The sequence below is a fragment of the Pan paniscus genome, chromosome 1 (genome assembly GCF_029289425.2).
Source record: "Pan paniscus chromosome 1, NHGRI_mPanPan1-v2.0_pri, whole genome shotgun sequence".
NCBI classification, from domain to species: domain Eukaryota; kingdom Metazoa; phylum Chordata; class Mammalia; order Primates; family Hominidae; genus Pan; species Pan paniscus.
The window spans coordinates 222,021,858-222,044,973 of record NC_073249.2 but is presented as its reverse complement, the minus strand read 5'-3'; the positions used below and the strand labels follow the sequence as shown (position 1 = coordinate 222,044,973).

The following is a 23,116-nucleotide window of genomic DNA, read 5'->3' as shown; positions in this document are numbered from 1 at the left end:
AGTCAATTATTGTCCAGGCAACTCCACCCCAAGAGAGGACTCCCCTATTCCCCGTCCCCAGCACGCTCGCTGCCAACTTGGCCTGTCTAACAGGCGAGGTGAGTGCCGGGCTCCTGTAGGAGCTCAGTGACAGCATTAAAGCCACCAACTAACCAAGCAAGCAAACAGAAGCGGGCAGGGGGTGTGGCCACCTGGTGGGAATACCCTCCCCAGAAGACGCTGGCTGCTTCCTCCAACAGGAGCTGGAGGTGTCCATTTGTGGAGTCTTCTCACCCCTGGAAGTCAGAAGGGGCCAGATGCACGTTCCTGGGCCCGGGAGGGCCTCCAGCCTCCCACAAGTCTCTCCGAAGTCCAGAGAGGCCACAGACTTGGTGCAGGGAAGCCGAGAAGTAAGAGTCTCCCAGAAAGGAGGGAGGATGGCTGACAGGGTGGGGCCCTACCCAGCTGTGCCAGGAGGGAAAACGTCCCAAACAAATGGTGAGCAGTTAACTAAAGAACTGTCCCGCAAGGCAACCCCTGGCGCACAGCCCTGTGTATACTAAATTCTGAGAGAGATAAAAGGAGAGAGATGGTAGGGGCAGGGGCGGTGGCCCTGGGGCGTCAGGCCCGTAGCCAAGGCAGGGTGGGCTGGGAACGGCCACCACCCTGGGCGATGGTGGGGCTGGAGACAGCGGCGGGCGCTAGGTCGCGCCAGAAGGACGCCGGCGGCCCGGGTAAAGTGTTTGGGAGCGGCGGTCACAGCGCACAGAGGCCAGGAAAGAGGAGCAGGGGTCCGAGCCCGTGCGCCCCAGAGCGGAGCCCTCCTGGGCCGGGAGGGAAGCCGCCCCATCCTGGGCGCTCAACGCGTCCCCAAGCACCGCCGGTCCTCGCCCCTCTCTGGGCCCCACCCAGCCCGCCCCGCGGCCGACATGGGCCAGGGGCCGGGTCCCGCCTGCCCGCAGCGAGGCCAGAGGCGCACGGCGGCGGGACGCGAGCGCGGGGTGCGCCGCTCCGGGAGCTAGCGCGATTCCCGCCCCCTTCAAGGGCACGCGGGCTGACCCTGACAGCGCCGCGCCCCCCAGCGCAGGCCCCGGCCCGCGGTCCTCTGGCCCGCCTGGCCCGCGTCGCCGCCCGGGGGGCCCGGATCGCACCCCGCCCTTAGCCGCCCTCACGCCGCGCCCGGGCGCTCACCCAGCCTTCGCCCTTGGCCGCGCGGCGCCAGCAGGGCGGGAGCGCAGCCCCGCAACCCGGGCGCCCCTCCTGCGCGGCGCCAGCCCGGCCGCGCCGCCCCCGCCGCCCGCGCTCCGGCCCTGGGCCCGGCCCGTCTCGGCGCCCCGGCCGCTCTGGCCCCAGGGGCACCCGCGCCCCGCTCACCTGACATCTCGTCCTCATTCTCCATCTCCTCGGCGAACAGCCGCGGCAGCTCCTCCTCGGTGCCCACTGGGCCCCGCATGCCCGGCGCGGGGAGGAGGGGAGGTGGGCGCCCCCCCTCCCGCCGGGCGCGGTGCCAGCCTTAACCCGTGCGCTGCCGGACCGGCGCGCGCGGCGGGCGAGGCGGCCTCGGCGAGAAGATGGCGGCCGCCTGCCCCCCCACCCCCCCAAACCTCCACCCCCCCGTCTCGACCCCCGTTTCTCTCGGCCGCCTTAGCCTGCTCCCCGCAAAGCCCGGGCGCTCCTCCCACCGCGCCCCGCAGCCCGAGTCCCGCAGCCGGCCGAGGGTGGCGGCGGCAGCGCCGGAGGCACGGCGGCACGGCGGGGGGGCGGCACACATGCCCGGATTGTGACGTCCAGTCTGGTTGCTGTGGCAACCCCATCCCATCGTTCCGGCAGCGCGACTAGTTAACAGCAGAGAACAAGTTGGGGGACTAGTCCTGAGCCGCCGGGTGAGGGTGGGGACCGGGGGGCGCCCCGGCAGGGGGAGCCGTCGAGGCGTCCGCGCGCCCGCGGACCCGACGGCCGAGCGGGCAGCCGGGGCTTGGCGAGCCCGGGCGCAGGGGGAGGCGAGGAAACACGCCCCCGCGCACCCCAGGCAGAGCCAGCCGCCGCCGCTCGCCTGCGAAGGCGCTGGGCCCCGAGCCCCCCAAGGGCGCGGAGGCAGGGTCTTCAGGGCAGCGCGCGGCCCGCTCCCCCACTCGGTTCACAGGCGCCGGGACCCACCCCGCTCCCGGCTCCGGCCTCGGCACGTTCCTAACCCCCTCTCCAAAGAGGATTAGAAGAAAAATGTGTTCCACCCTTGGGGAAAAGACGCTCTGGAGACTGTGGGTCTGATTTACTGCAGAAAAATCCGCGCAGGCGGGCTCCCCTCACCTGCTTCCCCGCTCCCACCGCCCACGTGCCCCCTTCCAAAAAGCCCCTCCAGGCTGGGTGCAGCTGAAACCCATGCAGACCCCTAGGGGTGGTGCGGATCTGCGATGTCTGTGCCCAAAACTCCCGCTCAGAAGCGACACCTGTCGCAGAGCAGGAAGGAGCCGCCGCCACCAGCCCTCGGTCGTTAAAGGTGAAGATGGAGGCCAAAGCCCTCGGGAGCAAGACTGGAATTTTAAATGAGCGCCTCCAGTCTCCGCGGCGGCAAGTCTTAAAGCTACCTTAAGAACGCAAAAGTTCCAGGGGCTGGCCGACCGCCAGCTCTCTAACCCCAGAAGGCCCGTGAAGGGAGGGCCCCCTCTCACTGCCTCGCAGGGGCACTGGGGGAACCCACCTGAGACACGCAGGATCGGCAGCAGTTTCCCTTCTTCCCGTTCAATTTTATTGCCAGCAAACCCCAAACAAAAGACCCTCTGCATTCATCCCTGGGCAAGGAGAGGTCGGTCCAGCCTTCTGGAACCAAAGACTGGGGTGTTGGGAACCCCTCCATCTCCCAGATCCGCTTTAACTACGCTGTAGATAGAGAAGCCGGGTCAGCCCAGTGCTGGCCGCCTGCAAGGGGAAAGGAACCCTCTTCAGGGAAGCAGGCCAGGAAACCAAAGGGCCTCCCCTCCCAAGGCCGTGTTTCCCCACAGAGCAGCTAGCCAGGGGGAGCCCCAGATCACCGAGGCTTGAACCAAACCTGCCTCTTCCTCGTTCTTTCCAGAGCAACTGCCTCCATGAATGGTGACCAACAAGGGAAGAAAGCCCTAAGCTGACACGCCCACCCCTCAGTTACCAGCCCCCCAACACCTCTCTAATCCCTTTCAAAGGTCCCCTGCCCTTTGGTAGAAAAACTCTGATTTACAATACTTCTCATCACCAGAAAGCCGCCCCCATCATTAACCCTGGCTCCAATTCCCAAGGCGAGGCTGAAAGTCAAGATATCGTTCAAGAAAGAACAGTTCTAACTGCTTAATCTGGCAACAAATTAGAGCCGAGATGCTCATCAGTCATAATCCTCTCCCCATCCTGTTCTTCCCGATGACTGCAACTAGGTGATATTATTTAATGTCCAAAGGCAAAATGAAACAAAAACTGGAATGCTAGAAACAAATGGATTTTTTACTACAAATCTCCAGGTTTTTTGGGGTTTTTTTTTTCAAAGGGGGGAGTTGAGATGGTGTCTGTCGTCAGGCTGGAGTGCAGCGGCGCAATCTCAGCTCACTGCAAATCTCCGCCTCCCGGGTTCAAGCGATTCCCCTGCCTCAGCCTCCCCAGTAGCAGCTGGGACTACAGGCGCGCACCACCACACCTGGCTAATTTTTTGTATTTTGGTAGAGACAGAGTTTCACCCTGTTGGCCATGATGATCTCGATCTCCTGACCTCGTGATCCGCCTGCCTCGGCCTCCCAAAGTGCTGGGATTACAGGCGTGAGCCACCATGCCCGGCTCTCCAGTCATTTTTAAAGGTGAGCCCTTATTATTGTTAAACTATTAAATGGGTATTTTAATGACAACGGACCAAAAATGCATGACGTTAAAAGCAATCCCTGAAACAGTGAACATTCGGTCAACTCTGCATTGCAAGAACAAGCCTATCATTAAGGTTACTGTTTTAGGAGACAAGATTCTCATGTTTGCTGATCATAGAGCTCATAATTACACCTCAGTGACAATTCCAAAATCAAAATATTTTTTAATATACCGGTTACAAAAGCATCAAGGAAAAAACTTTTTTTCGGCTGGGTGCAGTGGCTCACACTTGTAATCCCAGAACTTTGGGATGCCGAGGCGGGCAGATCACGGATCACCTGAGGTCAGGAGTTCGAGACCAGCCTGGCCAACATGGAGAAACCCCATCTCTACTAAAAATACAAAAATTAGCCGGGCGTGGTGGTGGGCGCCTGTAATCCCAGCTACTCGGGCGAGTGAGGCAGGAGATTCGCTTCAACCCAGGAGGCAGAGGTTGCAGTGAGCCAAGATTGCGCCACTGCACTCCAGCCTGGGTGACAGAGCGAGACTGTCTCAAAAATAGAAAAAAAAAAACTTTTTCCAAGAACAGAGTGGAAAAAGCTCATCGTCTTCTGCACATACCATACTCAATTTCCATTCCAGGACTACATGAACTCCTCATCCAGGAACCCCCAAGGCCTGCCTGAGGCCATTTTGTTCAACAATGCATATCCACGCTGTGGCCACCTGGCACCACCAGCTTCTCAAGGGCAATGAAGTGCTTGTACATACACCACCTCACAGCCAGTCACATAGATCAAAACTCCTCCTCGGCAGGGGTGAAACGGCGTCACTCAGGACCGCAGTGTCCTCTGCAATGAAGGCTCAGTGCCCACCTGCTGCACCAAGACTTTCGTTGCACTTGAAGGCTTTTTCCGAAAGTGTGGACCCTGCACCACCTGAATTCAAATCAGTTGGGGTTGCAGGGGAGGAAGGAGCTTCTCAAAAAGGCAGCCCTGGGCCATGGCCCTGAACCTGAGAAAATCCTTGTGTAAGCCTGAGAACGTTTTATGGGTGTTCTCTGGGTTCTAGCTATGGTGGCAGCTAACTCACTCCGCTGGTCAGCACAGCCTTTACAGACTGTTTTAGCTGGGCCCAAAATAGCCTGGGGGAAAAAAAAGAATGTGTATTCTCAAATCCATCCCAAAGACAAGAAAATGGCTGGATTAGAAATTCAGTTTCCTGTTCCTAGAGATAAGCACTATGATTGCACCGTTTAACAGGCAGTCCCCACCTCCTTCCTGTAGGTGGAGGGCTACCTCCTTGCAGGGATGGCAAATCCCCACACCAAGCCTCTCTTCTACCCTCTTCTCCCTCAAAGAGAATCAACCCCACAGTTTATTCCACTAAATATAGGCCCATCACCACGACTCAGCGAACAACCTGGGCAGGTGCCAACCCAGGCTCTCCTTCAGGGACCTGGCCCATCTCTCACCGCCGTGGTGCCCCTATCCTGCAGCTTCTGACTCGTCACCCCAGTATTCTGTCCAAGGGTTACTGGGGAGATGGTCTGTCCCCTGGAACTGCCAGATCTGTAACTGTCCCACATCCTAGGTCCCCCTCCCCTGTGGGAGGTCTTGGTTTACAATACTTGACAAGTTTAAGGGTCTGAGTCCCATGTACAAATGGAAAGTGAAATCAGGTGTCAACACCAAATTCCAGGCTCCCCTGACATCAATGACTTCAACAGCCGGACCATTATTCCCCATCACCAGGGTCCTTATCACCCTCCAGGAAATCAAGTGTCCCCTAAAAAGGCTGAGCTCTAGATAGCCCCAGATATCAACTGTCTTAAGACACTTGGTATTATCCAACTTCCTCACTTTCCCCGTGTTTCTGACCACCTCTGTGCTACACACCATTCATGAGCAAAGTTAGGACCCACGTATTTCAACACCTGGCTGCTCCTGAAAATGTATGAGGACAACAGTACTCAAAACCCAAACACTTCACCACTGAAAGTGCCATGGGAAAAGGGGGATCAGAGGCTTTTTGGAGGGAAAACATGAAGCCTTTAGAAGTGACTAGTTCGTAGCACTTAGTGACATCAACAAACCTCATTTCCTCAGCTGTCCCAGCACACTCGAGGGAAGGGCGTGAAGGTGTTGTGTAACTGGCATTGGCTGAGACGAGACCGACCTCCTGTTTCCGGACTCTTATGAACTTAAATCACGGCTTGAAACTCTCCACGACCCCAGTCAGCCCCTGTGCCTCAACTATTTTCGATCAGGCAAGTGAGGTGTGAGTCAAAACAAAGGAAACTGGTCTACAGTGTGCTTTGGGCGCAGCTGGTGTCATGGTTGTGATGGAATTCAAGTTCACACTACCTATTCCCCATCAGAAAACGGCATTTGCTGGCAAAGTTGTTCCCCAGGCTCTGGATCTGGAGAAATTCTACACAGAGTTCAGTGACAGCCAACCCCTGAATCTCACTGCGGCAAAACAGCACAACTAAGGGAAGAAAAGTGGAAATAAAGGACATCTTTTATTCTAAGCCTAATAAAGACCAACGTAACTGTTGGTACAGCAGCTAATTCGTGAGGACAAAGCTTTTCTTCACATGCCAGTCCTTAAAAAAAACAAAGCCTCGTACAGTAAGAGTAGCCAGGTGTTAGCCACTTTAATAGAAAATATGATCAAAACTCGATTACAAGAGTTCAAAAAGACATAGAAAACCAGTGAGTTTCAATTTTATTACAAGTTTTCAAATCTGGGACTAGTTTCTTTTTTTCTTTTAACTGAAATGCCAACTTCAGCCCAGGGTTTTTTCACAACCAAACTAAAAATGACTTACTACATGGGAACATCAATGCAACAAGTAAAATTTGTAAACTCAAGCCACAAACTTAGTTAATAATCATGGTTAAGGGACATTGCCAAAGAGCAACTGATGCCTCAGTGAAGTTTGAAAGAAACTCTGCTTTCTGTGACGGCAGAGAAGAAATATGCAAGCAATTCTGCTTCAAAGAAATTTGCATAGAAATGGAAAAATGCCAGAGCCTTTAACACAAGTGAAATTGCAAAGCCTCAACACGTTCAACTCAATCCACAGAGCACCAAATGTTTAATGGGAGCCAAGGTAGGACTGAGCATTGAACTTCCAGCTATGCAACTCGCAGGGCACAATTTCAAGTGTGGAAACCATCTGTAGGCAAGCTCTTTTAAAAACATGAATTTTAGACACCGTAAATTCTAAAGCAGACACTTTTGCATTACTGTTTGAATTTCGCAAGGGCACCACAAGGCACCAGAGTCTTTCAAAGTCACTCACAGCAACAATTGCATTTTTTTCCCAGCCTTGGTAGCCCCTTTCAGTTGTCTAGCCTCTGCACTGTGGCACACCACTGACATTAAATCCAGTCATGGCCTAAGTGGCATGAGGCAGCTATTTCCAGGGCACCTCCCACCTCCTTGGCATGGGAGGCTTCCCAGTCACTCCTCCTTCGTGTCCCCTCTTTCCAGAGCCTCCAGAGCTCTTGGCATCAGGGGCCCCCATTGCTGGGCCCCGCACGGGAGACCACATCTGGAAGCACTATTCCTACAGCTCCCTCTGCTGGAGACGAAAGTGACAGTTTGTTGCAAAGACCTGTAGAAACATTACTTACACGTTCATTTCTGTACACATTTAGTTAATTTAGAACCTGGGACTTTTACAATCGATTCCCCAAACCCCTTTATGGCAGCAACACTGAAGGAGCACAGTTTCTCTCTCTAGGAAGAAGAGGATTAGCAGACATAATTGTGTGCGTCAAGAGAAATTTGTAATCAAAAAATGAAAGTAAGACGAATGGCCCAGAAACCCGCATTTTATTGACAGTCATTTTCCCACAGAGAATCTTAGAAAGATGACGCGTTTTCTTTTAATGAATGAGAGAAGCCACTTGTATCCCTGAATCATTGAGAAAAGCAACAGATACAACTGACAGTCACACTTTTTAAAATCAAACAGTCACTCCCTTCAGCCCACACCTCCACACCCGCATCTGCCTCCCCAATGGCTGTCAGTTCGGTAAAGTCACCCTCTCCTTCTACTCCGGTATTACCACGAGAATTGAAATTTTTAAGCAGAAAAAAAAAGAAGTCAAGTTACAAATAAATGAGTGGCGAACCAAGGGAAGCCCTTTGACTATGATTTCCAATTTTCTGTTCAATCCACACTGCAGAGATACAAGGATAAACCACCATTTTGGTTCCCAAGTTTTATTCAAGAACTCATACAAAATTTTCCAGATAAATGAAATTTAATCCTCGTCTTCCTCCTCTTCTTCGTCCTGGTTAATCTGGAAGTAACGTAATTCGTAACTCTCTTTGCTGTTAGCAACTACGCGCAACCAGTCACGTAGATTATTCTTCTTCAAATATTTTTTGGTGAGATATTTCAAATACCTGCAGAGAAAGGACACAAGAACTCCACTAGACAGTTGGTGCTTGCATTCTAAAACATTTTAACATTTATAAAACCCAGCACTCAAAATCATTACAATTCAAGGTGTTTTCCCAAGCCTCAAAAATGGCAAAGGTAAGGCAAATACACCCAGCCAAGGCTCTGAGTTATCAGCCACGTACCATCGACATTGGCAGTAACAATTAGAATAGCCTCGGCATGGTGGCTCAGGCCTGTAATCCCAGCGCTTTGGGAGGCCAAGGCAGGCAGATCACTTGAGGTCAGGAGTTCGAGACCAGCCTGAACAACATGGTGAAACCCCATCTCTACTAAAAATAAAAAAATTAGCTGGGCGTGGTGGTGCACGCCTGTAATCCCAGCTACTCGGGAGGCTGAGGCATGAGGATCCCTTGAATCCAGGAGGCGGAGGGTGCAGTGAGCTGAGATTGTACCACTGCATTCCAGCCTGGGTGACAGAGCAAGACTGCCTCCAAAAAAAGAAAAAAGAAAAAAAACCAGGCCAGGGGCACTGGCTCACGCCTGTAATCCCAGCATTTTGGAGGGCTGAGGCAGGCGGATCATGAGGTCAGGAAATGGAGACCATCCTGGCTAACACAATGCAACCCTATCTCTACTAAAAATACAAAAAATTAGCCAGACATGGTGGTGGGCGCCTGTAGTCCCAGCTAGTCAGGAGGCTGAGGTAAGAGAATCGCTTGAACCCGGGAGGCAGAGGCTGCAGTGAGCCGAGATGGCGCCATTGCACTCCAGCCTGGGTGACAGAGCAAGACTCCATCTCAAAAAAAAAAAAAAAAAAAAAAAACCAAGAGCAGATAAGTAGATAAGTAGATGTACCAGTTGTCCATGAAAATGCAGCAAACACCTATAACATGGTTTTTAGTGACCACTGGAGAAAGATAACAGGATAGAAATTTACAGTTAAGTACGCAACCTCAATACCTTTTATGCAGAAAATAGTGCGTTTCCAAAGAGCTGTAAGCGCTGCGCACACATCACCTCACGGAGTCAAACCCCCTTTTGAGGTTGTCTGGATGATGAGGACTGCTTCTTAGGGGTGTGCACACACTCGCTCCTGCTCACCACCCAACACACAGGGACAGAATGCCACCCTGCCACTGCGCTCACGCCCAGAGAGCACAAAGCCTTTCAATCAGCCTGCCCAATTGCTGCTTTAGCCAGGTGAGAGCTAAACACTCACCACAACAGGGTGATCATTTAAAAACTCTTTTATTTATTTTTTTAGACAGAATCTCCTTCTGTGGCCCAGGCTCACTGCAACCTCTGCCTCCAGGATTCAAGCAATTCTCATGCCTCAGTCTCGCACGTAGCTGGGATTACAGGTGTATAACACCATGTCCAGCTAATTTTTGTAATTTCAGTGGAGATGGGGGTTTTGCCATATTGGCCAGTCTGGTCTCGAACTCCTGGCCTCAAGTGTCTGCCCGCCTCAGCCTCCCGAAGTGCTGGGATTATAGGTGTGAGCCACTGCGACCAGCCAAAACACTCATTCTTTATGGAAAGGCAAAAACTGGCTTTTGTGCCCAACACCCTAACTACATAAAGATGACCTAAGGGCTGGGCACGGTGGCTCACGCCTGTATTCCCAACACTTCGTGAGGCCAAGGTGAGAGGATCCCTTGAATCTAGGAGTTCGAGACCAGCCTGGGCAACATAGCAAGACCCTGTCTCTACACAACATTTTTTTTTTTTAATTTAAAAAAAAAAAGATGAAGTGCACCACAGTCTTGGCAGCTCTCTCACCGGCTTGCTTCCGTGGCCCTGAGGCTATTCCAAATCTTCCCAAGCCATAAAGAGGGAATTTCACAACACACAAACCCACAGCAGAGCCAATTCATCTACCCAAGCTGTTTCTCCCACAGTGAAAGGGGACCCCTGCTACTAACCATCTCTTCAGACTATAGCAAGGATTACATGAGATGCTCAGAGAGATCCCTGGCATTTTTTTTTTTTTTTTTGAGACGGAGTTTCACTCTTGTTGCCCAGGCTGGAGTGCAATGGCACGATCTCCGGCTCACCTCAACCTCCGTCTCCCGGGTTCAAGCAATTCTCCTGCCTCAGCCTCCCGAGTAGCTGGGATTACAGGCATGTGCCACCACGCCCAGCTAATTTTGTATTTTTAGTAGAGACGGGGTTTCTCCATGTTGGTCAGGCTGGCCTGGAACTCCCGACCTCAGGTCATCCACCCGTCTGGGCCTCCCAAAGTGCTGGGATCACAGGCGTGAGCCACCGCGCTCAGCCTGGATCCCTGGCATATTCACAGGACCCAAATGTCATGAACCAACAGACTCACCATCTCCAAAAAAGGAGCACTGTGACAGTGCTCCACACCAACAAAGCAATCTCCACACCAACAAAGCAATCGCCACAAAGTGTGAAGATCTCAATTCAACTGTCCACTTTTTGCTAAGCAAAGATAAATCAATTTGGTCATTCCATCTAAAAAGTATACTTTTGTCAATTATTTCCACCAGATTGTATTCAGATGAGGTTAATTCAAAATTTCAGGTGGTTGAAATGTTCCCTGACATAGCCGGGCATGGTGGGGCACTCGTGTAGTCCCAGCTACTTGGGAGGCTGAGGTAGGACTGTTTGAGCCAGGAGATGGAGGCTAGAGTGAGCTATGATCACCCCACTGCTCTCCAGCCTTGGTGACAGAGTAAGACCCTATCTAAAAAAAAAGGAAAAAAAAAATCCCTAATAGTAGACTGGGGAAAAAAATCAGGTTAAAAAAAAAACACACAAAAAAAAACCCTGTACAGGCCAGGCAGGGTGCCTCATGCCTGTAATCCCAGCACTTTGGGAGGCCGAGGCGGGTGGATCACCTGAGGTCAGGAGTTCCAGACCAGCCTGGCCAACATGACGAAACCCCCTCTCTACTAAAAATACAAAAAATTAACCGGGCATGGTGGCAGGCGCCTGTAATCCCAGCTACTCAGGAGGCTGAGGCAGGAGAATTGCTTGAACCTGGGAGGCGGAGGTTTCAGTGAGCTGAAATCACGCCATTGCACTCCAGCCTAGACAACAAGATCAAAACTCGTTTTCAAAAAAATAAATAAATAAAAATCCTGTACAAATTCAGAGACAGAAAAAGTTCTAAATTCAGGACACCTTGAACCTTTCAGGAAAATTAACTATTATCATCAAGAAAGGAAAGCTGTAATAGATGATTAAGGCACCTTCCCTACTCCACTGGATAAAGAACAGAAAGTTTGTGAAAACGCAAGTGACGCATGTCAGGAGATACCCTCACCCTGGTAAACAGGTCACAGAAAGGTAGCAGAATCTTCCCCAAGGGCTCTGCTACAGCCCAGCAGGCCGGACGCTTTGTACCCCCACCAGAAGCCCCATTCTCACTGCTTCCCAGGCAGACTGTGAGGACTTCACTTAAGCTTCAAAGTCTCTTCTTCACGGACATAGCTAAACATAAAAGCATTAACTACAACCAATTTGTACTAACATACCTTAAAATTTCCCACCACTTGATTTAGTATGTTGGTTTTCTTTTGTTTGTTTTTTTTGAGACAGAGTTTCGCTCTTGTTGCCCAGGCTGGAGTGCAATGGTGCTATCTTGGCTCACCGCAACCTCCGCCTCCCTGGTTCAAGCAATTCTCCTGCCTCAGCCTCCCCAGTAGCTGGGATTACAGGCATGCACCACCACACCCAGCTAATTTTGTATTTTTAGTAGAGACGGAGTTTCTCCATGTTGGTCAGCTGGTCTCGAACTCCTGACCTCAGGTGATCCTCTGACCTCGGCCTCCCAAAGTGCTGGGATTTAGTATGATTAAAAGCTCCTAACAGGCCACAGCCCCAGGCTAGGAGCTGAGTATATGCAGATCCAATTCTTCAGCAACTGGTAAAGTATTTTAACCTCATCCTCAAAAACCAACACATAACATAGGAGGGAACTAGCAAATTAATGTCTCCATTTTTAAATGAAAGAAAATGGGCCCCCAGGAATTAACTAGAGTGGACTCTGTCTAAACTGAGGTCTTCAGATTCCTTGTTCAGTGCCAAAGTAGCACTTACAAGGGAAACAACTGGAATTCAAAAGGAAAGCTCTTGGTCAGACACAGTGGTTCATGCCTGTAATCCCAGCACTTTTGGGAGGCCAAGGCAGGTGGATCACCTGAGGTCAGGAGTTCAAGACCAGTCTGGCCAACACGGCGAAACCCCGTATCTACTAAAAATACAATAATTAGGCCGGGCGCGGTGGCTCACGCCTGTAATCCCAGCACTTTGGGAGGCCAAAGCGGGTGGATTACAAGGTCAGGAGATCGAGACCAGCCTGGCCAACATGGTGAAACCCTGTCGCTACTAAAAAACAAAAAAAATTAGCCAGGAGTGGTGGCAGGCACCTGTAATCCCAGCTACTCAGGAGGCTGAGGCAGGAGAATAGCTTGAACCCAGAAGCCGGAGGTTGCAGTGAGCCAAGATCACGCCACTGCACTCCAGCCTGGGTGACAGAGTGAGACTCCGTCTCAAAAAAAAAAAAAAAAAAGAGGCCGGGCGCAGTGGCTCACGCCTGTAATCCCAGCACTTTGGGAGGCCAAGGCGGGCGGATCACAAGGTCAGGAGATCGAGACCATCCTGGCTAACACGGTGAAACCCCGTCTCTACTAAAAATACAAAAAAAAAAAAATTAGCCGGGCGCAGTGGCAGGCGCCTGTAGTCCCAGCTACTCGGGAGGCTGAGGCAGGAGAATGGCGTGAACCCGGGAGGCAGAGCTTGCAGTGAGCCGAGATCTCGCCACTGCACTCCAGCCTGGGCAACAAAGCGAGACTCTGTCTCCAAAAAAAAAAAAAAGAAATACAAGAATTAGCTGGGTGAGGGCCAGGCGCGGTGGCTCATGCCTATAATCCTTGTACTTTGGGAGGCTGAGGCAGACGAATCACCTGAAGTTAAGAGTTCGAGACCAGCCTGGCCAACATGGCAAAACTCTGTCTCTACTAAAAATACGAAAAATTAGCCAGGCGTGGTGGCACACGCCTGCAATTCCAAAAACTCGGGAAGCTGAGGCAGAAGAATCGCTTGAACCTGGGAGGCAGAGGTTGCAGTGAGCCAAGATGGCGCCATTGCACTCCAGCCTGGGCAACAGAGCAAGACTCGGTTTCAAAAAAAAAAAAAAGTAAGCTCTTACTGTGATCTAGAGACAGGAGGCAATTTTTTTTTTTAATTGAGATAGGGTCTCACTGTGTCACCCAGGCTGGCCTGCAGTGGCACAATCACAGCTCATTAGAACCCTAACCTGCTGGGCTCAAGCCATCCTCCCACTTCAGCTCCCCAAGTGGCTGGACTACAGGCACATGTCACCATGCCCAGCTAATTTTAACTCTTGTAGAGATGGGGGTCTCACTATGTTGCCCAGGCTGGTCTCAAACTCCTGGGCTCAAGCAATACTCCTGTATCACCCTCCCAAAGTGCTGGGATTACAAGCATAAGCCACTGTGCCCAGCCAAGAATATTTTTGAGAAAACAGTCTTGAAAGCAAGTCTGAGTACCTTACTGTTTAAAATACTTTAGCCTGGCTGGGCATGGTGGCTCAGGCCTATAATCCCAGCACTTTGGGAAGCCAAGGCGGGTGGATCACTTGAGGGGAGGAATTTGAGAGCAGCCTGGCCAACATGGTGAAACCCCCGTTTCTACTAAAAATACAAAAATTATCCGGGCATGGTGGCAGGTGCCTGTAGTCTCAGCTACTCAGGAGGCTGAGGCAGGACAACTGCTTGAACCCAGGAGGCGGAGGCTGCAGTGAGCCGAGATCGCGCCATTGCACAACAGCCTGGGCGATGGAGTGAGACTCCAGCTCAAAAAAAAATAAAACACTTTAGCCTGTGAAAGACAAAATTTTAAAACTACCAAAAGTTGACTATTGTTAACAACCATAATAGCATTCATCCACTGCCTCCTGCACTGAGCATAGTTCCAGAAATTAACAGATGCAAACCAATCACTCTGCGGGTGCCCCCACTCCCATGCAGGGAAAAGGCGGGCTGAGCACTGGGTGCACGCAGGCCACACACACTTCCCTCCTGTACCTTTTGGAGAAAGGCACCTCGGATGTCACGGTGATCTTGCTCTTGCTCCTTTCGATGGTCACCACCCCTCCACCAAGGTTCCCAGCTTTTCCGTTCACTTTGATCCTTTCTTGCAAAAACTGCTCCTGTAGAAATCATTAAATTGACCAATGAAGTGACAGGTTCATCTGTCTCAACAGAATATTTTATCTGTCTCCCAACACTGAACTAATATCATTTTTTGTTTTGGTTTTGGAGACAGAGTCTCACCAGCGCAATCACAGCTCACTGCAGTCTCAACCTCCCAAGCTCAAGTCTCAACCTCCCAGACTCAAGTGATCCTCCCACCTCAGCCTCTCAAAGTGCTAGGATTACGGGCATGAGCCATCCCACCTGGCCCCAGCTGACTTTACAATTTTTTTTTTTTTTTTTTTGCGATGGAGTTTAGCTCTTGTTGCCCAGGCTGGAGTGCAATGGCGCGATCTCGGCTCACTGCAACCTCCGCCTCCCAGGTTCAAGTGATTCTCCTGCTCCACCTCCCAAGTAGCTGGGATTACAGGCATTCGCCACCAGGCCCAGCTAATTTTGTATTTTTAGTAGAGACGGGGTTTCTCCACGTTGGTCATGCTGGTCTCCAACTACCGACTTCAGGTGATTCGTCCACCTCTGCCTCCCAAAGTGCTGGGATTACAGGCGTGAGCCACTGCGCCTGGCTTAACATTTTTAAGAGAAGGGGTCTCTCTATGTTGTCCAGATTGGTCTCAAATTCCTGGGCTCAAGTGATCCTCCCACCTCAGCCTCCCAAAGCGCGGGGATTACAGGTGTGAGCCACCATACCTGGCCCTAATATCGGTTTCTTAAATGTTCAGTCTTTTTTAAAAATGGTAACAAATCCCATTTACATACATACTATGAGACAACATCCCAGTGTAAACGTACTTGACTACTTCCACACAAGGCCGACTGGGCCTCGCCACGAAAAGCTTAGTGGACAACACTAGACAGGAAACCCAAGGCCAGACTTTTACAAGATACGCCTGTAATCCCAGCACTTTGAGAGGCTGAGGTGGGTGGATCTCCTGAGCTCAGGAATTTGAGACCAGGCTAGGCAACATGGTGAAACCCTCTCTCTACAAAAAATACAAATATTAGCCGGGTGTGGTGGCATGTGCCTGTAGTCCCAGCTACTCAGGAGGCTGAGACAGGAGAATCGCTTGAGCCCAGGAGGTGGAGGTTGCAGTGAGCCGAGATCACGCCACTGCACTCCAGCCTGGGGGACAGTGAGACCCTGTCTCAAAAAATAAATAAATAAAACAAACTTTTACAAGGTACATGCAACCAAAGCTAAAAGCAACTTCTGAATCTAAGGAATATAAAACACTGTTCACAGCACTATCAGAAAATAAGCCTTCAACCTAGTAGAAAGAGCAAAGACATAGGGACTGAAACAATTCTAGACCTGGTCCAGGGCCATGTGTGGTACAGCAGAAGCAGCAGCCACTCAGGAGGCTGAGATATTCTCTGCAAACTACTGTGTGGGCCTCAGCAAGACATTCACCTCCTTGTGCTTCAGAAAGCTTTGCCCAAAAAGGACCTTTTTAGTTGTTTTCTTGCTATGGCAATGACATGAAGTCCCTTTCAGCTCAAAATTCCTGTAATTTTCTGTTTAAAAACTCCAATACAAAATATGTTAACTGGCTGGGTGCAGTAGCTCACACCTGTAATCCCGGCACTTTGGGAAGCCAAGGCAGGAAGATTGCTCAAGCCCAGGAGTTCAAGACAAGCCTGGGCAACTTAGGAAGACCCTTCCTCTACAAAAAAATTTAAAAATTAGCTAGGTATGGTGGTGCATGCCTGTGGTGCCAGCTATTCCAGAGGCTGAGGTGGGAGGATCACTTGGGCCTATGAGGTTGAGGCTGCAGTGAGCCAGGATCATGCTACTGCCCTCCAGCCTGGACAACAGACCCTTTCTCAAAAAATAAAAATTTGGGAGACTGAGGTGGGCAGATCACGAGGTCAGGAGATCGAGACCATCCTGGCTAACATGGTGAAACTCTGTTTCTACTAAAAATACAGAAAATTAGCCAGGCGTGGTGGCGGGCGCCTGTAATCCCAGCTACTTGGGAGGCTGAGGCAGGAGAATGGCATGAACATGGTAGGCGGAGCTTACAGTGAGCCAAGATCGTGCCACTGCATTCCAGCCTGGGCAACAGAGCAAGACTCCGTCTCAAAATAAATAAATAAATAAAAATTTGGGGCCAGGCGCGGTGGCTCACGCCTGTAATCCCAACACTTTGGGAGCCCGAGGCAGGCGGATCACAAAGGCAGGAGATTGAGACCATCCTGGCTAACACGGTGAAACTCTGTCTCTACTAAAAATACAAAAAATTAGCCGGGCATAGTGACAGACACCTGTAGTCCCAGCTATTCGGGAGGCTGAGGCAGGAGAATGGCATGAACATGGGAGGCAGAGCTTGCAGTGAGCCGAGATCACACCACTGCACTCCAGCCTGGGTGACAAAGAGCAAGACTCCGTCTCAAAAAAAAAAAAAAAAAAAAAAATTTGGCTGGGCACGGCGGTTCATGCTTGTAATCCCGATACTTTGGGAGGCCGAGGCTGGCAAATCACCTGAGGTCAGGAGTTCAAGACCAACCTGGCCAACATGGCGAAGCGCCGTCTCTACCACAAAAATACACAAATTAGGTGGGCATGGTGGCACACGCCTGTAATCCCAGCTACTCGGGAGGCTGAGAAAGAGAATCACTTAAACCTGGAAGGTGGAGGTTGCAGTGAGCCAAGATCACACCATTGCACTCCAGTCTGGGTGACAGAGTGAGATTCCACCTCAAAAATAAATAAATAAAAATAAAATGGCCAGGCGCAGTGGCTCATGCCTGTAATCCCAGCACTTTGGGAGGCCAAGGTGGGTGGATCACCTAAAGTCAGGGGTTCGAGACCAGCCTGACCAACATGGAGGAACCCCACCCCATCTCTACTAATAATACAAAAATTAGCCAGGCGTGGTGGCAGGCGCCTATAATCCCAGCTACTCGGGAGGCTGAGACACCAGAATGGCTTGAACCAGGGAAACGGAGATTGTGGTGAGCCGGGATTGCACCATTGCACTCCAGCCTGGGCAACAAGAGCAAAACTTGGTCTCAAAAAACAAAGTAAATAAAATAAAATAAACAAAAAGTATACATTAACCATAGATGGGGCACAGAGTGATTAAGTCAGAAATCTTGAATTCTGCATCTCAAGATTCATAAATGACTTAAGTTTTCTATCCTAAGGAGGCTTCCAGAAGGAAAGACAATCACACAAACAGATGAGTGGGCTGAGGGAATGGCTCAGAGGGAGGGAGGCAGGAATAACGCCAGAACAGGGCCACCATGTGAATACCAAACTGGAAGACACCAAAGTTGAAAAAGAGGAGGCCACAGAAAAGCCAGAAGTCACTGGATAGAGAAAGAACTAAGGAAATAGGGGATTTCTTGAAGGACATAGATGCAAACAGCATCTACATAAAGGCAATAAACTATAAGAGGTTACCTAAATTCCATTCTGGATAATTCGTGACCATAATTATTTTGTGTTTAAAAATTATTTTTGTTGTAATGATACTGATCCTGGCAATAGTTCAACCTTCTGGAGAATTTAGAGCAAATGCAAATTTAGGAGACTTCTGCACACAAATACGAAGTCTGAATCCCCCAAACATGGCTATTAGAGGAAAAAGAATAAAATGTCAAAACCAAACTGCTGAGTCAAAATGTGGCGGAAGGATTATTTAATATTTCTAGATTGCAATAGGATAGAGGAATATTGGGGAATGGGCCAAATACAGGGGCAAAAAATCAGCACAGAGCAAGATCTGAAGAAAAAAAAAAAAGCTCCAATTACAATTCAGCAAGCAGGGTACTTTAAACACTGAAGCTCAGATGCTTCATAATATAGAAAAGCTTCGGGAACTGCTGCCACCTGTCCAAAGCTCCACATCAAAGCAGTGAGACCCAGGACAGAGGCAGCCCATAGTCAGCATCAGGGTCCCTCACTTATGCTTAAACATACCAAACAGCAAGGGGGATGCCATGGACCCAGTGAAATTTGTCTGTTTCTCAGTAACTTTTTTTGTTTTGTTTTTGAGACGGAGTCTCACACTATCTCCCAGGATGGAGTGCAATGGTGCGATCTCTGCTCACTGCCACCTCCGCCTCCCGTGTTCACGCGATTCTTCTACTGCAGCCTCCCGAATAGCTGGGATTACAGGTGCACACCACCACACCCAGCTAATTTTTTGTATTTTTAGTGGAGACGGGGTTTCACTATGTTGGCCAGACTGGTCTCGAACTCCTGACCTCATGATCTGCCCACCTCAGCCTCCCAAAGTGTTGGGATTACGGGAATGAGCCACCGCGCCTGGCTTGTTTCTGGGTAACTTTTAAGTAAAATCATTTGTGGAAACTAAAGGAGAAAAACAAGATAGTCCTCTAACACCTCTGTGCTAGAGCCCTTCTTGCTTATTCTAAGCCCATCTCCTTTTACTCCTCACAACTGTTGCACACACAAGAAGAAACAAGACTTGGAAACAAACAAGTAATCTGCCCACATTCCCAGGCTAAAATGATACAGCCAGACCTGTGAAGCTGCCTATAAGCCTGAAAACAGAAATGTACCCCAGTAGGTTTTCTCAACAGTATCTCAAAATGTTCGTGACCACCCGAGTGGCAATAAGGATGTAACTTACAAAATTGGCAGCATCCATGATTCCATCTTCTACAGGGTGGGTGCAATCAAGAGTGAACTTCAGAACTTGCTTCTTTTTTTTGCCCCCCTTCACCACAAGCTTTTTCTAAGAAAATACACAAATGATAACAGAGATGAAGATTCAATCAGTCGGAAAAACAAGATTAACAGAACCAGAAACGTCATAGGTATAAAAGTCCATACAAATACAAAACTAATGGAAGTGTGCTCCCTTTGCCAGAGGGCCAAGAGGCATCATTGCCTGAGTGCCAGAGGTATAATGGGGCAGATGCTGCTGTACAAGCTTGGGGCCTGGGGTCATGCCCTTTTGATGGGGAAATCATTCTAGCACTCTTGACTCACTCAAACTTTCCAGTCTCCCCAATCTCTACAGGCATGAAGGTCTCTTAGTTTATGAACCACAATAAAATGAACATTTCCTTTTATTTGCCCTAACATTCCCAATTTCAAAAAAATACTATTTTTCCAAAATTAGAGTGCAGGCATACAAAATGCCTTGCATACCCACAATTTTCATATGAAATCAATCCTTGTCCTACATGTTCAGAGTAGGGTCCTGATCCGTCTTAGCTCATCTCCCTTAATCCTGTCTCATCCACCTTCTCATGAAGGGAGTTGCAAAGTATTCTAGGTGCCTGTACACTCCAGCTTGGGCAAGGTTAAGGCTAAAACCTAGAATCTTATTACAACACTACCGTCAAGAACTTCTGACATTTTGATTCGCTTCATCTATGCATTAGTACTTCCAAACCACCCGGCAAAGCACATCCTACAAGGTTCCAGTTTCTTCACTCTTACGAAGAAGCTTCTGTTAATCTTATCTCTCTACAAACTTGACACCATTAATGCACTTGTGCATCGTACCAACCTGTACTTTCACGTTTAAAAGCTCTGCAGAACTAAATAGACTTTTCCAAAAACACATCTTACCTCCCTTCATGTTTAAAAGAACTTCATCTAAAACTTGTGTTAACTGGATCAACTTTTCAAACATTTGGCCACTACAAAAATCACTGATTTATTTTTTACAACGTCTCTTCGCAGTAATAATCTAAGAGGGATGCTTTAAGATCTATTCCGAACACACACAATCAATCAAGAGACCTACCCACAATGGGCTTGATACTTCTCCATCAAGGTTTTAAACCAAAAGGCATTCAAAAGCTCAACCAGACAGAAAGAGCAGAAGAACCGGAAATGTTAACCAGGGAGTCCCAACAAAAGAGGAAAAGTAGGATCTTGGGACGAAGAACACGGAAAAACAACTTTCTCAAATAACCTAGGAGGAGGGCGCCGCACAGCCCAGTCCCAGCATAGCTAAAGGAGAATGCAACGAGAGCCTTCTCCCTACACCACTGTAACACCCGTTTGGGTCTGTACAGTGCGCCCTGATAAACTAATTTCCTCTGGGGACGCTAAAAAGCTCCTCAAACCCAGGCCTCCTCTCCGAAAGCACGCCGACCAAGCCGCCCTTCCGCGGATTCGTCCCCGAGTCTTGGCCGTGGACTTCCGAATGCGCGGCTCCCCAGGGTAGCAGGTCTCGTTCTTCTTCCCCGCCCTCCACCCAGGTAATCAGGCCCCCGGCCGGGGTCCGAGGACCAGTGGCCGGCCCAGACCGCAGTCTCCAGGCTCCAGCTCCCCGCTAGCCCCTAGCTGGGGCCCCGGGCCTCCGAGACCTCCCGGATCTCCCTCACGAGCCTCGGGCCGCGGCCTCCTCCGCCTACAACGTGCTGGGATCGGCAGGGGCTCTGGCCCGCTCCGGCCGACCTGCCAGCCCACCCCAGCAGGACGCTGCAGGGCGCCGTCCCCAGCGAGCCTGGGTAGATGCCGGGCTCGGCGAGGCCCACGTGCCTCCCCTGGAGCCGAGGCCTCACGCGGAGCCATACTAACCACAGGAGCCATGGCGGCAGCGGAGTTAGAAAGGGAGGTGAGCGAACTACGCAGACGCAAAGAGCCCGCAGCGCGCAAGGCACGCAGGGTCCAGGCCGCACTAATCACTTTGCCACGCCCCTCGTCCGCCACCTTTTCTCTTGGTTATGTACGATAGGGGAGCGATTGGTTTTTCCTGAATGCAAAACGCGTCCTCTCTCAGGCCTGGAGGGTTTCTGGGGAAGGAAGGAGGCCCGGCGGACTGTCCCACTGCGAACGATCGGAGGGGGGAAGCCAGACTGGACGAGCCCAAAGATAAATAAAGGGGTTGGCTTTACTTTTTGAAAGTCTTGGGAAGAAAAAAGAAATAAGGAAATTCACTATACTGTAAATTACCAGCTAGTGGGATGGAAATCGAATCTACTAATTTGGGGAAGTGGGGAAATTCCTTGTAGCCACCGGGAAATTTCGTTCAGAGGTCCCAATGCCAGACCACTATGGCTTCCTCAAAAAGCCCCAGCTTGGAAGCTCATGCCCAGGGGCTGTCTCCCAGTGCCTGTCCTTTTTGCTGTAGCCAGGCCGCCCCCTCGCTGATCACCACTCCCTAGTTTCCCAGCCCAAGCCTTCTAGTTTCCCATCCCAAACCAGTAAGTAGTTGAGGACCACCAGGAGATCTGGAAAATGCAGATTCCAATTCCAGCGGTCTCAGTGGCCTGAAATTCTGCATTTCTCACAAGCTCTCAGACGATGCTGATGCTGCGAGTCCATGGACCGCATGTGGAGAAGCAAAGGTCCTCATCCCCAGGCCCACAGGTCCCTTGAACTGGGCTACTTTGCACCCACTCACCCGCTGCGTCCTCACGGAATTATATTCCAGGATCCTGAATTGTAAATCACTCAGTGGCACACACACTCTCCACTCCCTTTACCTGGCTTGGGTGTACTCACCTAGCAAAAGTGCAATCACTGGAAGAGACTGTGCTGATGGGTCTAGCTTTCAACTCAGGCCTCAAGCCGGTTGACCAAGCTCCAAAGCCAGCTGCTGTTCTTGGCTCTATAATGCTCAGGCTGGGCCTCTGCAAACACTTCTGCTTTCCAGCTGATCCCGGTTTGGCTCTATCAATAGGGGGCTTTGCTTCCTGCTTGCTCCTGTCCTGTCTGGTGTCATCCACTCTTGCTTCTTTATCCTGGAGGTGGCAGTTGGAACATTCTGGAAGCAGCGGTGGAATCCAGTCTGCACTTATTCCAACATTTGCAGAACCAGCCTCGTTTTCTCCTCAGAGACACCAGCCCTAGCAGAGCAGCACCCTCTCCTCAGATGTCTGAGTTTCACCTCCCTGTGCCCCTCCTCAAGCATCTACATTTTAATAATACCACCCTACCAGTGGTAGCTACTTCCTGCAGTTGCTACTGTTAGTATTATACCCCGACAGTTACCTAAACACATCTTTATACCTAGTTAACAATCCTTTATATTAAATTCTCTCAGTTAAAAACTATAATGTGTTGTCTTTTGACTGGACCCTGGCTGATAACGGACCCTAAGCGAGCCCTCAGGGCTACTGACAATCCTAAATCTCTCCCCCAAGGGACTATTTCCCTTTCTTGTTGTTTTTAATAGAGACAGGGTCTTGCTCTGTCACCAAGGCTGGAGTGCAGTGGCGTGATCATAGCTTACTGCAGCCTCAAACTCCTGGGCTCAAGTGATCCTCCCACCTTGGCCTCCCAAATTGCTGGGATTACAGGCATAAGGCACTGCACCTGGCCCAAGACTATTTCACACCTCAGTCATAATGCCAGCCCCTTCTTCCTAAACCTCCCTCTCAGCAGTTGACTTTTATTGTTCTTTCCTTTTTCTTTCTTTCTTTTTTTTTTTTCTGAGACAGGCTCTCGCTCTGTTGCCCAGGCTGGAGTGCAGTGGTGCGAATACGGCTCACTGAAGCCTTGACATCCTAGGCTCCAGCAATCCTCCCACCTCAGCCTCCTGAGTAGCTAGGACCACAGGTGTGCACCACCATGCCCAGCTGCATGTTTTTTTGTTTTGTTTTGTTTTGCTGTTGTAGAGAGTTGGTGTCTCACTATGGCTATGTTGCCCAGGCTGATCTAGAACTCCTGGGCTAAAGCAATCTTCCTGCCTCAGCCTCCCAAAGTGCTAGGATTACAGGCGGGAGCCATCGCACCCAGCCTCCTCCCGTCCTTATC

General features: G+C 50.5%; 2 protein-coding genes across 5 annotated transcripts in view; both read right to left on the bottom strand.

Moving 5' to 3' along the window:
* Positions 1–1,569, bottom strand: part of CHD5 (chromodomain helicase DNA binding protein 5) — a 79,601-nt gene extending 78,032 nt beyond the window's left edge. For 3 of the 4 annotated variants that reach the window (XM_034953986.3, XM_034953997.3, XM_034954022.3), the window contains exon 1: positions 1,354–1,568. In XM_034953986.3, coding sequence (XP_034809877.3) covers positions 1,354–1,432 — 79 coding nt within the window. In that variant the 5' untranslated portion in view covers positions 1,433–1,568. Of the gene's footprint in view, positions 1–1,353 lie in introns of all 4 variants that reach the window. The other variant, XM_034954014.3, reaches the window with a different exon arrangement.
* A 4,858-nt stretch (positions 1,570–6,427) lies between these two features.
* RPL22 (ribosomal protein L22) lies at positions 6,428–21,183 on the bottom strand. Its single transcript, XM_008975711.5, has 4 exons — positions 20,936–21,183; positions 19,026–19,130; positions 14,299–14,423; positions 6,428–8,223 (listed from the first exon to the last, which is right to left on the bottom strand). Exons 1-4 carry the CDS (start codon positions 20,945–20,947, stop codon positions 8,079–8,081), a joined length of 387 nt encoding a protein of 128 aa, XP_008973959.1. The 5' UTR covers positions 20,948–21,183; the 3' UTR covers positions 6,428–8,078.
* Positions 21,184–23,116: the final 1,933 nt, after the last annotated feature.